The sequence below is a fragment of the Lepidochelys kempii genome, chromosome 15, assembly GCF_965140265.1.
Source record: "Lepidochelys kempii isolate rLepKem1 chromosome 15, rLepKem1.hap2, whole genome shotgun sequence".
NCBI classification, from domain to species: Eukaryota; Metazoa; Chordata; order Testudines; family Cheloniidae; genus Lepidochelys; species Lepidochelys kempii.
The window spans coordinates 25544268-25557537 of record NC_133270.1 but is presented as its reverse complement, the minus strand read 5'-3'; the positions used below and the strand labels follow the sequence as shown (position 1 = coordinate 25557537).

The following is a 13270-nucleotide window of genomic DNA, read 5'->3' as shown; positions in this document are numbered from 1 at the left end:
TGATCATTAAAATATATCACTCTCTTGTAAACGAAATAAACATGCACTACATGGTTATACATTGCAATAGAAAGTAACTTCCCAGATGACAGGGCGGCAGCTAAGCCCAAACTCCCAGGGAATGACACGAACGTAGTACCGTATGCAGAGCCACAAAAGGGTGGGTCGGGTGTGAAAGGGTCTATCTCCCCTCCCACCAATACCTGACGTAGCTTTTGAGTGACCCCTCTCTGGCAGATGCTTGCAGCAGCACTGACTGCTGGTCTAAGATACACTGTATACACCTGCAATTTCAGGATTTGGTCCAACATTCATTACACAGAAGCGTGCAATGGTGGAATGATGGTTATGGAGGTTGTAGAAGGTGTGCGTGTGACAGTGGAAGAAAAATAGAATGCAGGGAGGGGTCTCCCCGAAAACAAATCACCCAAACATGGATTGAAACCCTCCTGTCATTTTCCATGCAACCAAGACAAGCAGTTCCCATAACACCCGGATTCTGCAGCAATCCTATGAATATGGGGCAACCCCTCCCTCCTCTGAAATGTATTTCATCAGCGCCCCAATGGGAACCCAAAGCCCACTCCCAAACCCAGATCTACTGTGCAGCAGACGGTGGGGCCAATTAGAGTAAAACATCCCTTGAAACTCGGAGACTCTTCAGCCTCCAGCACCAAGCCCAAAGTTTCAGAACAGACAGTGCAAGGAACAGGCATCCCATAAAGAGGAAAGCAGGCTGGAAGCAGCACTGGATCCTGCAGTCCTATGAACAGATGGCTACTGCCACATGTGCTGTTCTTCATTCCAGGGGAGGCTGGAGCACCTAGGTGATCGCACCAGGCTAGGAGGAAGTTTGGAGCTGATCATTTCTGCCTGGATTAGCTGAGCTAATGAGACGAGACAACAGCAGACTTGTGCAGGCTCGGCAATCCCAGGGCTCTCCCGGACAGAATCCCATCTCACTAACACACTGCCAATTTAGCCGTTTATAACCAATTAAATAAAAGAATCCCACTAAGCTTTTAATGGGCCCTGAAATGTAACAAGCAGCCTCCAAACCCTTTCATCCTTCCCGCAAGAAAGCTTGCCCGGAAGACATCCAAGACTCTGTCCTTCAAGCAATGGACAGCTTTCCGCTCCACTTCCTGCAGCCGGCTGTCTCATCAGCAGATGAGCGACTTCTATTATTTTGAGAGAACAATGTGGTTCTCCCCACCCCGCGCTGTTCGCTGAGCAAGGCTGCCTCCCCAGCTCATCGTCACACCGGGGGCAATCGGACCTGGAGGCAAAGTCCCAGGTCTAATCCGAAGGACGTCCTGCAGGAGCTACTGCCAGCTGGTTCGTGGCAGAAGAGGCCAGGAAACTCGTAGGAATAACAAAAGCAACCAGAGGCAAATCCTCAGCTGGCATAAAATGGCACAGCCTCATTGGAGTCTTTGGAGCTGATTCACACCAGCTAAGGACCCGGCACTCAGCGTCATCTAGGGCCCGATTCTCTTGTGTTATTACTCGACGCGAGTCATACCCAAATCTGGCCCTTCTGAATCGAAAGAGCTTTTTAAGGAGACAAGAGTGACCATGAACCTACCCGCTTTCAGAACTAAATGCAAAACTAATTTCTATTTACAGCTATGTCTACATTACCGCAGTAAGTCGACTTACGCTATGCAACTCCAGCTACGTGAATAATGTAGCTGGAGTTGACGTATCTTAGGTCGAGCTCCCATGGGGTCTACACCACAGGAGGTCAACGGAAGAAACTCTCCCGTCAACTTACCTTACTCTTCTCCTTGGGGGTAGAGTACAGGGGTCGACTGGAGAGCGATCTGCTGGCGATTTGGCGGGTCTTCACTAGACCTGCTAAATCGACCGCTGGTGGATTGATCTCAGAGCGTTAATCCCGACTGTAGTGTAGACATAGCCTACATAACTTTCCTATAACACCCCTCCACACACAGCAAAACCCTATACTCTGAACCAGCTATTACTCCTATCAGGAGTGGGGGAGGAGAAAAAGAGTGATTGTCATTGTTTCCATTTTTAAATACCTGGGAGGTGATAAAATACTATGACGATGGTGACCTAGAGAAAAACAAAACACTTCTACTTCCCCTCCCACAGCTATCTAGCCTGGGATGTGAAAAAAACCTGGTGCATGGATAAACCACACTCACCTCCATGCAATCTCCCAAGACAAATTCATAGATAATAAAAGATATCAGGTTTCCGCTGGTCATTTGTCCAGAGATCACCAGATGGCCACCATAGTAAAGGATACTGACTTGCACCACAAGAAGAGTCAGCTGAAATCAAGCACAGACACATAAACAGACAACGCTGGTTGTTTCTCGGGCTCATGTTTATTCATTCACACAGCTATCCAGAATTCACCAGTGTAAGCTTTATTACTGGAGTGTCCCAACGGGGTGCTTGAGGTTGTGCAATAGATTGTAAACTCAAAGCAGGGACACTGATGTTGGAGGAACAAAATAGTTTAGAAGCCCAGGTTGATCTATGGGATTTCTGACTCATCTCTTTCATTAAGATTCATGGAAGATGTGTTTAATCCCCCTGTGCTACTCTGAAAGGCTCAACCATAAAGCATCTGATGCTCAGGAGATGGTCAGAGCAGTGGAAATTAAGTCAGATTTAAAAAGAGATCTGAACTAGAGGAGGGTTGAGAACTAGGGGGTCACCAAATGAAATTAATAGGTAGCAGGTTTAAAACAAACAAAAGGAAGTATTTATTCACACAACGCACAGTCAGTCTGTGGAACTCTTTGCCAGAGGATGTTGTGAAGGCCAAGACTATAAACAGGTTCAAAAAAGAACTAGATAAATTCATGGAGGATAGGTCCATCAATGGCTATTAGCCAGGATGGGCAGGGATGGTGTCCTTAGCCTTGTTTTGCCAGAAGCTGGAAATGGGCTACAGGGGATGGATCACTTGACGATTACCTGTTCTGTTCATTCCCTCTGGGGCATCTGGAATTGGCCACTGTCGGAAGAGAGGATGTGGGGCTAGATGGACCTTTGGTCTGACCCAGTATGGCTGTTCTTATGTTCTTATGCAGTTTGTCTTTGGATTATGTTAGACTTCAGGGTGGGGGTTGAATCAGTGCCAGGGTTTGGACTGGACAGCCCCAAAATCTCAAGATACCATAATGGATACTGTCAGCATTCAAAGCAGAAAACAGGGCCTTTCTGATATAGGATCCAACCCAGAAGCGGGATTCAGATCTGGGAATTCAAAGCCAAATGCTCTGCTCATCTCTTGAAACATGAAGGGTTTGGGATTTGGGATTCTGGGCTGCCTCTAATTCGACCTGAAATGTACTGCAAGGGGCAAGGAGAGACGAGCCATGCTGCAGGACTGTGGTGTTATGTCAGATATTGCGAAAAACATGTAACATCTAAACAATTGATTTGTATGGAAAATTAAAATGGGATGAACTGAGTTTAGGGATGAATATATGCAAGAGAGCGTGGGCTAAAGAGATAGGCCTGAAGCATAACTTTCAGATCCCAGTCCAAACTTCCTCAAGGATCATGGGCATTTGAAGGGGTACTCTTCTTTAATTCGGTAGCATGTTTCCTCAAGCAACGGGCTGTAATTAAAAGCTCTGATTCTGAAAAGCCCCAAGCAATGGAAGGAAGCATGATCTTGTAGTGAAAACACTGTCCGAGGACTCAGGAGATCCAAGTTCAGTTCCTGTCTCTGCCATAGACTCCCTGTGTGACCATGGGCAACTCCCTTCAATCTCCCTGTGACTCAGTCTCCAGTCTTTTGCTTATCTCTTTATACCACCCTTTGTCTTATCTATTGAGATTGCAAACTCTCACTGAGTGAGTGGCCAGTGCCAACTACAATTCAACCTTGATCCCAGCTGGGACCTCTAGGCACTGCTGGGATACTAATTCAAAAACAAGAAATAACAGTTTACAGATCCCATTAACCTCCCTGGGAGCTGCAGTGGTTCAGCACCTCTCTGTCCCCAAGTTAGTGCAGAAGTGTATAAATCACAGAAGTGTAGGACTAGAAGGGACCTCAAGAAGTCTAGTCCAGTCCCCTGCACTCAAGGCAGGACTATGTAATAACAAGACCAAAACAAATTGGTTTGTCTCCAAGGTGCCACTAGTACGTCTTTTCTTTTTAAGACCGAAACAATTAAAACAAAGAACTAAACTAAACATGACTCGCCTTAGAACGGGTTTCCCTGAGCAGATTAAATGTCCCATTTGGGACTAAAAGGGAACATTTTATCAGAGTTTTCACCTAGCCAAAAATGCTAGCTTTCCACTTCAAACTGAAGATGCCAGGAGAAGCCCATTTTCGCTATGCCCCTGGTAGGCAAAGCTGTTATTAACATTACTGGCATCCAAGCAGAGGAAGCCCTACGACCAGAAATCTGCCTGCATGTGGTTAAAGAATAAATAAATACATAAAAACCACTTAGGAGCATAGGCAGGGTCAGCAGTAGTTTACATTAAGGGGACAGATGAGAGGATGGAGTATATGGAAATTAACGAGTAACACACTAGTACCCCATGTGCCCCTGGTTCCACCCTGCAGCTGTTTGTTTCAAGGGTACTTAAGGTCAACCCTGAAATCCAGAAAGTACATTTGAAGTTCAGAGCAAACATTGGCACTGAAATGTACATGGAGCTCTGGCCTGGGGCCTAATATGCTAGACTGAGTTATAAATCACAATGGAATTACTTAAGTGTATTTCAGTGATGAATCCTGGTCATGTGCCACCTGAGGCATGTTGCGCATCTGCTAAGAAGTGCTGCCTTAAAGCCTGATCCAACTCTTACTTGATGTCAAAGGAGTTTTTCCACTGACTTCAGTGGGAGTTGGATCAGACCCTTGAAAGAGAACTGAAAAATAGAAGTGCTTTGCATTTATATAGCACTCGTCAGTCCAGGTTCTCAGGGGGGCAAGGCTCAATGATTTGCCCAAAGTCACATGAGTTAGTAGCAGAGTGTGGAATATGGAACACAGGAAACCTGACTCATCTACTCTTCCAGTGGCTAAGAGGTAAGAGTTAGCCAGTGAAAGCGGTCGACTACAAAGCCACGAATAAATCCATTCTACAAGCCAAACATAATGAAAACAAATTCCTCCTTTATTCATCTGCCAAGATCGGAGTTCAGGGCTCTGCACTTCCCTGAGAAAGAGGTTGTTAGAGCTGTGCTAAATTTGTCAGTTTCAGTTTGGACAGGTCTTCTCAATTTCCTGAGCCACCACAGGTCCATGCTGGGAACTTTGCTTTGGACGATCCCAAAAACTCAAATTCAAAATGGTCTAGTTTTGCATCCAAACTATGAGAAACCACAAATCTTGCAGGACTTTGGTAGAATGCCATGAGTCACCCCAGAGTTGGCTCACCAGGTTCACAAACCTTTCAACAAAGGAAATTTAGTGGAACCAGATCATTTGTGTGTGAAGATTTTGCACTACTTTGGTTACCAGTAGAAGCCCTGAAATCTAGGCTTGACTGGCAACAAAGTGCCTTTCAAAAAAGCAACTACACTGAAAATGGTTTTGTCAGTTTCTGAGCAGCAGATTGAATCTCATAAACATTGTTTTATAGTTTGGGATACCAAAAACTAGCTGGCCTAAGAACGTAATGCAGTAACGTGTGCACAGAGTGCTTCCAATGCCCTTGACTGATCTTAATTAGAGTGCTGCTTACTGCAGGAAACTGCTTGTTGGATGACACTATTCAAAATCCTTAACAGAAATGTATCTTTGTTTGGAGAGTTAAACATAAAGAATAGTTATCATGCATCCGATGAAGTGAGCTGTAGCTCACGAAAGCTCATGCTCAAATAAATTGGTTAGTCTCTAAGGTGCCACAAGTCCTCCTTTTCTTTTTGTGAATACAGACTAACACGGCTGTTACTCTGAAACCTGCCATAAAGAATAGGGGATTGTGAGCAGACCTTAATGTTTGTGTCTTTTGTTAACACCCCTGACCCCAAAACTTTTATGTACAATATATTACAAAGTTCATACAGCAGAGAATAAGCAGTATCAGAACATAACCCCTCCCTGCCCTCAGAATCATCACCGAGAGAACAGGTGGCTAATAGAAACAAGGCACATACCCCACTGGACCACACATAGTACGTATAGGCCAGGGCTTCCTTTTTGTTCAGTTTGTACACTTGCCGCAGTTTTTCCCAATAGACCTTTGCTTCCATGTCCTCACTTGCAAAGCTGCGCACAGTCTTCATGGCCGAAATGGTTTCTTCTGCTGTGTTGTTGGCCTTCGCCAAAGCATCCTGAACCTCCTTGGAGAGCTTCTGCAGTGAACAAAGGAAAGGCGGGAAGGGAAAGCAGGACTGTATTTACTAGAGGGCGCTATTGTTCCATTTCATCGTGCTCCCCCACAGAGGACACACCGCACACCCGATGGAAAGGGATTTAGAGACCATTGCTCATTTCACTGTCCCTTTGTCCCTGGACTGGTATGCCAGCCTAGAGCAGTGCTTCTCAAGCTATCTGATGTGGGGGACCGGCATATTTTTTTTCCGAATGTGTCTGTGTGCAGACTGGCAGCGAATGGCTCACAGACTGGCACCGGTCCGTGGACCACCACTTTGAGTAGCACTGGCCTAGAGGACTGAATCCCATAGAGGGGTTGTGGGAGGACAGGACTGAGAACCAGAGTCCTGACACTTGGTCTGACAGACTCCCTCAGTGGCTCTGGGCCAATCATTATTATTCTTTGTGTATGATGATAGCATTTAGAGCTCAAAGTCAAGACCTGGGCCCATTGTGCTAGGCACTGTATGTATGTACACACACACAGAGAGTAAAAGAGAGTTCCTATTCCAAAGAACTTACCGTATAAATAGAGAAGACAGACAAAAGGAGGAGACAGGATGTGCTATTATCCCCATGTTACAGATGAGGAACTGAAGCACTGAGAGACAAAGTGACTTTTCCAAAGTTGCACAGGAAGTCTGCGGCAGAGCCAGGAAATGAACACAAGTCCCTGTACTGCTGGGATCTCTAAGCACATTGGGACAGCCAGCAGGTGCCTGTGACAGAAGCCACAAAGGGGTTCACCAGGTCAGAACCTAGGACTTGGGGGGCACAATCTGGTGTCTGTGCATATGCATACTCTGAGCAAGCAATGGCAACATGCAAACTTCCCCCACTTGCCAATTACACACTCCTAGCAAGAACAAGCCTGGGGAGAGGGCGGAGAATCTGTACAGGGGAACCACAGCTGGCCAGAATCCAGGCACAGCGCCTCTGCTTTTACAGCATGCCAGCATGTGCGTGTCACGTGGGCGGCACTATGCACACAGGCAGGATTTGCCCCATGGCACTGAGGTTGAGAGCGAGAAAGCTCTAAAAGCACAGCACACAGCCCACGGGCTGTACGGATTCACGTGCTCCACCCAACGGAGGAGCGGGCATGTCACTTCAGAGAGAGCAGTGCAATATGAGGGAGGCTCCTCGTGAGCAATGAGACTCTGCCAGGTGCGCACAGGCCCCAACTGGTATTACAGGTTCTGACAATGGAGCTGGCAGAGCTGTAGATTCAGAGGAGAAGATGTATTAGATCACCCCAGCCCCCCCGCCCCCCCGCCCTTGGGGACCAGGGCAGGATTCCTCCCTGCTGTACATTTTCTGTTGTTTTGTCCTTTTTCTAAAAGTCCCAAGCAATGGGGATTCCACAGACTAACAGAGCTCACATTGGGACTAAAGAGGGATAGGAATAGAGAAAGCAAAGGTCACATAGCACTGTGTATTGCACACACATACCGGGGGGGGGGGGGAGAGAACGAATTAGACAGACAGACAGACAGACACCTTTCCCCGTAAAGAACACGTTCCTTTGATATCCCCATGATCATGCTACTAGAGAGCCTGTAACTCCATTAGATTGGCTAACAGAGAAATCCAGCATCAAGACAGAAGGTCTTTTTGAATACTGAGCAAATACTGTTTGTTTAATCTTACAAAAGTGACTCATTCCAGAAAGTGGAGGGTGAGGGCCAGCCGCAATTAGACTGATGGATCAGGGGGCTGTTAACAGCTAAAGCTCATTGTGGCGGATTTGTATTAACTGCTAGTTCTAGCCCACTCTTTCCACGTCAGCAGCAAATGAAGGGAGAGACCGCTGGCCTGGTCACACTCCCTGTCTTGGCGGACCTGCAGAACGGATTACTGGCCACTTCAGGCGGAAAGGAGAGAGAAACAGGGACTAGAGATTGGGAACTGGCCGGGGGAAAGCTTGTGATGCAACAGTACCCTAAAGAAATCCTCACCACTTACCTTGGAACCCACAGTATTCTAGACAATCACCCTGGGTGCTCAAGAGCTACAGCCAACGTTGCTCTCTGGACAGCCAGCAGGGGGCAGTACAACAGCACAGATTGCACCCTCCCCTGCTCATATACAGCATCCGTGATGTATCCGGCATCCTTCCCTGAATGCCACTGAGCCATCCTTAGGCACAAGCAAACCAAGGGAGTGTTTGGGTCCTGTGCTGCCACCACAACTCACAGGCTGGCCTGATCTCTTCCCATGGCAGCAGGACTCGAGGGGAGACGGTTCACTCGCCGCTCACCCCCAATCTCCGTGAGAAGCAGCCCACAGCTAGATCCCAGCCTTGCTCTGAGAGGTCACTTGGCCCACGGAAGTGCCCTGCTTTGTGAGGGAGACAGAGGGACTCGGCCTAAATTAAAGATGCAAACAATCTGCCTTACCTTGTAATATTTCCCGTAGAGGTCAGACACCAGCATGATGATGGGGAAGCCCATGAAGGTCACCAGAGAGAGCTGCCAGGAAAGGCTGAACATGAAGACAATCACGCCCGTCGCCTTCACTACGTTGCGCAGGAAGATGTTAATGTTCTGGGAAACTAGGTCGCTCACAATCGTTGTGTCTGAGGTCAGCCGGGAGATGACGTCCCCTGCAAGGCAAAGGGGAGTGGGGAAGAGCTCCGATCCATCAGTGCTTCAGGAATCACAGCCCCCACCGCCATACCAGCACAGGCAGGTAGTGATTGCACGTGCCATGAGCCAAACTGGAGGGTCATGGGGAAGCAAGAATGAAATGTACACAGATCAGGGGCTAAGGGGATGCAGCCATTCATGATGGGTCATAGAACCTTTCAGATCTAGGCTCCCAGTTCAAATCCAACCCACGTCAGGAGTGACTGGAAGCTGTTACCACTCGCTGGCAGTTCAGTGGGTGGCGTGAAATGAGTTTGGCAGGTCTCAGTCAAGGTGAGAACACCACAAAATCTACTACCACAATCAGGATCCTTGCTGGCAATCTCAGCAGAGCCCAAGTACTGAATGGGCCATGTCGACAGAACCACCCTCACATCCCGCAAGCCAGGGCCGAGGCACATTGCTAGGTACAAGTGTAAGTAGGATGTGTGCCAGCTGCTAAACATACCTACAGTTCTAATCCAGCTCAGGTCAGTAGCAACCTAAAGTTTTAACCCTTTGACAGCTATTTGGAGGCTTTCATGAAGTGAGCTAGTGGGCTCAGTCCAGTCAACAGTTGACATAGAACCATAGTCACAGCTGGAGAGCCCTGCTGGCATTCCCAGTTAAGAGATCAAGACTGAAAAGCTTGTGAAGTCCCCTCTCCCCACCTAGACATGGTTCTGCCAGGCCAGGGTTGAGGCACATGTAGGGTAGAGTGGTCAGAGGGAAGTCTGGGTAACACACTGGTTAAGTGAGTTGTATCTCCTTCAGCTGGCTAGTCCAGAGGGTAAGAGACTGATACCAGCTAATGGGGTTGCTCCTTCATCTCAAATGGTGGAGGCCTGTGAATTGGTGCTGCTGATCCTGGGTTCTGTCCCTACTGATCACCCATGTGACCCTTGCACTGCCCATGTTGTACCCATTATATGGATAAACTGGGGACTCTGATTTCCAGCAGGAGCAACCAAGCACCTCTGTTCACTTTAGATTGCAGGATTTATACAGATTTCCCTTAGGCTGTGATCTGACAGACACTGTTAGTAGGTACTGGGAAATCAGCGCGTTAGTGTTGCAGGTCAATCACTTACTCAAATGGTATTCTCATATCTTGAGACACCGAGGGAATGTGGCGTCCCAAGCACACTTGCCTCCCAGAGACCATCACCATGCGAGGATGAGGCTGGACCGCTGAAAGAGGAACTGATCTCATGGATGGAGAGATACCAACCTGTGCGATTCTCATCAAAGAAACTTGTCTCCTGAGCGACCAGCGACTTGAAGAGGCAGTTGCGGAGTCGAATATTCAGCCTGGCAAATATGAGCGTAAAAACGCCACCCCGGATACCTGCGGCAAATGAGCTAATTGCAGATAAGAGACGTTATATAACAGTGTGCACAAAATCCACTCCTTAGCACAACATACAAGCCCCATCACACCCCAGACAAATATATCGAAACAGGGGCCAATGATAACACTTTGTACTGACAGTGCCTTTTATCCCAGGATCTCAAAGAGCTGCTGAGACAACTAATTTAGCCTGACAACACCCCTCAACCCCAGAGATGGATCTCATTATCCCCACTTTACAGATCGGGAAAACTGACACACAAGTGTGAAAGTGGCATGGCCAAGTCAATGGCAGAGTCTCAGGTGTGTGCTGTCAGTACTAGACAACGCTTCCACTGTATATGAACACTGTGCATCCTGTTTTAGGCAACACCCAAGTGTCAGGAGTAGAAACAAGAGAAATTTTTGTTACAAAATCCAGAATCAGGCTGATTTAACCTGGTTCAGGTAGAAACTAATCTTAAACAAAGCAAAAAACAAAACGAAAAACCTTTCAGTTGAGCCCTGGCCCCTTTCACAGTTTCAGATGGAAACCATGAAAAACTCCATGTCATTTCTACTGGCAAGCAGGGATGCACATGGCCATTCAATCCGGGGCTCATTCACCTCTGAACTCCAAGTGACTTAGGGCCGCAAAGCTGTGTTAACCAAAACTAACCTACACATTGGCATGACATCTGGTCCCTCTGAAAACTGCAACTGCCTATTTTGTGCAGCTGCCACCAGGGAAGAGTCAGGGATGGGCTAAAGCCTTGCCTCTGAATCTCCTCGTCCTCTGCAAGGATGTTTGAAAGATAAAACTAAACCAAGTGTTTAAGATGTTTCTTTCCCTACTCCCTCTTGAGTCTGTAAATATTGTAACAAAGTCATGGCCATCTAAGGCTTCACAGTTGTCATTCTGCTGCCACACTGTGGGCACTCACAACTGCGCAGCAAGAGCAGGGATGACCTACATCTTATGGGTCCACAAGGACACATCCCCGCCACCTGAGATAAAGGAGAACTGCTGTTAGCAGCTTCCCACCTGCAACACACAGCTGAGCAGTTCCTAATCCATCGAGCAGAGGTACATATAAACACTAGCCAGTTCAGGACAATACTATGGAAGAAGGTTTAAACCTCAACATAATAAACTTCTTATAACTGAGGCACAAATAATCTCTCTGTCTATTGCAGTTACCTTCCTATAGCAAGAAGCGACATAATCACCACTGCAGTGGAAAACTGATCCATGCTTTTTTGGATGACTATGCCATCAATCGCCAAGCCAGTGTAATAAGGAAGGAATGTTTCCCCTGTATGGCAGAAGCATAAGAGAAGGTGGATTAGAACAAGAGACAGCGTTTCAAACACAGAGCTATTGGGTAAAGCAAAAGTTAGCAGTGGAGTTTAACTGGTTTCTGGGAACAGTAATATCTTTGAAGGTGTTTCTGGCCTTGATAATCTAGGCATGAGACCAAGATGAAAAGGTTGTTTAAGCCAAATATTTAGATTTCATCAGGGTGAACAGGTCTGATTTTTATAGAACTGATATTAATAGAAAATATGGAATTTTGATCTTGGCAATGTCCCTTTAAACTCTGTTCACCCACCCAAAGCAGCAACCAGGAGGAAGAAAGTGGCTATTCCGAGGAAGAGAGCATCTGGTTTGGTGTAAGACAGCAGCTTATGGATAGTGGCTCCTGACGCAGGAACAGGGCTGGGGTCACATATCTCCTCTGCTTCCGCCTGGGACTCTGAACTGACCCCCAAGGCCTCTCTGGAGGACGTCACGGAAGACAGCAGCTGCCACAGGCAGAAAGTTGCAGCCAGCGACACATACGTCCATGCAAACAAACTCCAAAACCAGGGGTCCCTAATGATCTTCCTGACCTCCGAGTAGAGCAGCAGTTTGACCAGGGCATAAATGCCCACCAGCAGGCAGACCGAGGTGATGAAGGTCTGGGATGCTTTCAGGCGCTTGGGGCCAGAGGTCGAGTTCTTGGAAACCCCAATGGCAGCACCAAGCAGCAAGCAGCTCCTGTACAGACATGCCCCCCACACGTCCAACATGGAATTAAAGACGTTGAAGTGCTTCAGATCCTGGACAATGTCCTTGCCGCTATGGCTGTACGCGTACAGCAGCGTGGTCACCAGCACGTCCACGCCGGCGAACGCTAGCGTGGCAGCCACAGCCTTCCAGACTCTCATCTTCAGCTGACCCTGGGGCGAGGTAGATTGCAGTTTGAGGTAGAGCAACTCCTAGTTCAAGGTAAAAGCTTCCATGTTAGTCCTTCCTGGGATGTGGAAAGGAACAACACAAGAATATTAGTGACCTTTATGAAATGGCAGAGAGGGGGACCAAGAGCTATGGAGCACTGTGGTTTAGTTTCATGTGAGAGCTCTGGTTTTCCCAGAGGCCAATTCCCTGCCATCCCCTCCCAGATCAGGATACCCCAAGGTGCTGGCAGAAGGGGAGCCCACAGCTGTACAACATGCCTTCATGCAGGCCTGAGTTTGATCCTGCTTTTCAGGCTGACCCCATTGTTCCAATTTTTAGGGCCGAGAATTATTTCTAGGCTACAGGTCGCATCACGGTGTGTTTTCAGCTACTCTCTTCAATGCCAGACCAGCCCAATTCTCAGCACCACGGTGTTAACAATAGGTTCCAGGAGGTCCCCAGAACATGTTGTCAAACAAATTGTTTTGAAATGTCTCTGCAATGCCTCTCCGTTTCCTCCATAGGAGCACTGTGTGGTAAAAGGAAACCATCAAGATGGACAGGCTCCAAGTTGACATGCACCATCCCTACCCCCAGAACCTATATTTATTCATGTTTGTTGGATGGATCAGGTCCCTGAAGCCAGAGTGGCCGCAGTTAAGACCCAGGTGACCCTCAGCTCTCCAAAGACATGGTGGGTGTGCGACAGGAAGCGTTCCCCCACGCCTCTGCTGCGAGCTCCCCACTGTGAGCCAGCA

At 47.7% G+C, this 13270-nt stretch overlaps 1 protein-coding gene across 13 annotated transcripts in view; it reads right to left on the bottom strand.

Moving 5' to 3' along the window:
- The window catches only part of ABCB9 (ATP binding cassette subfamily B member 9), a 34527-nt gene that overhangs the window by 13535 nt on the left and 7722 nt on the right, over positions 1-13270 (bottom strand). For all 13 annotated transcript variants that reach the window (XR_012155018.1, XR_012155019.1, XM_073312494.1 and 10 more), the window contains 6 exons: positions 11905-12588; positions 11493-11607; positions 10193-10323; positions 8734-8939; positions 6115-6312; positions 2175-2303 (listed from right to left, as the gene is read on the bottom strand). Coding sequence is in view for 11 of the 13 variants with exons in the window: in XM_073312494.1 (XP_073168595.1) it covers positions 2175-2303; positions 6115-6312; positions 8734-8939; positions 10193-10323; positions 11493-11607; positions 11905-12502 (1377 nt within the window). In the remaining 2 variants the exon portion in view is untranslated. The remainder of the gene's footprint in view (positions 1-2174; positions 2304-6114; positions 6313-8733; positions 8940-10192; positions 10324-11492; positions 11608-11904; positions 12589-13270) is intronic.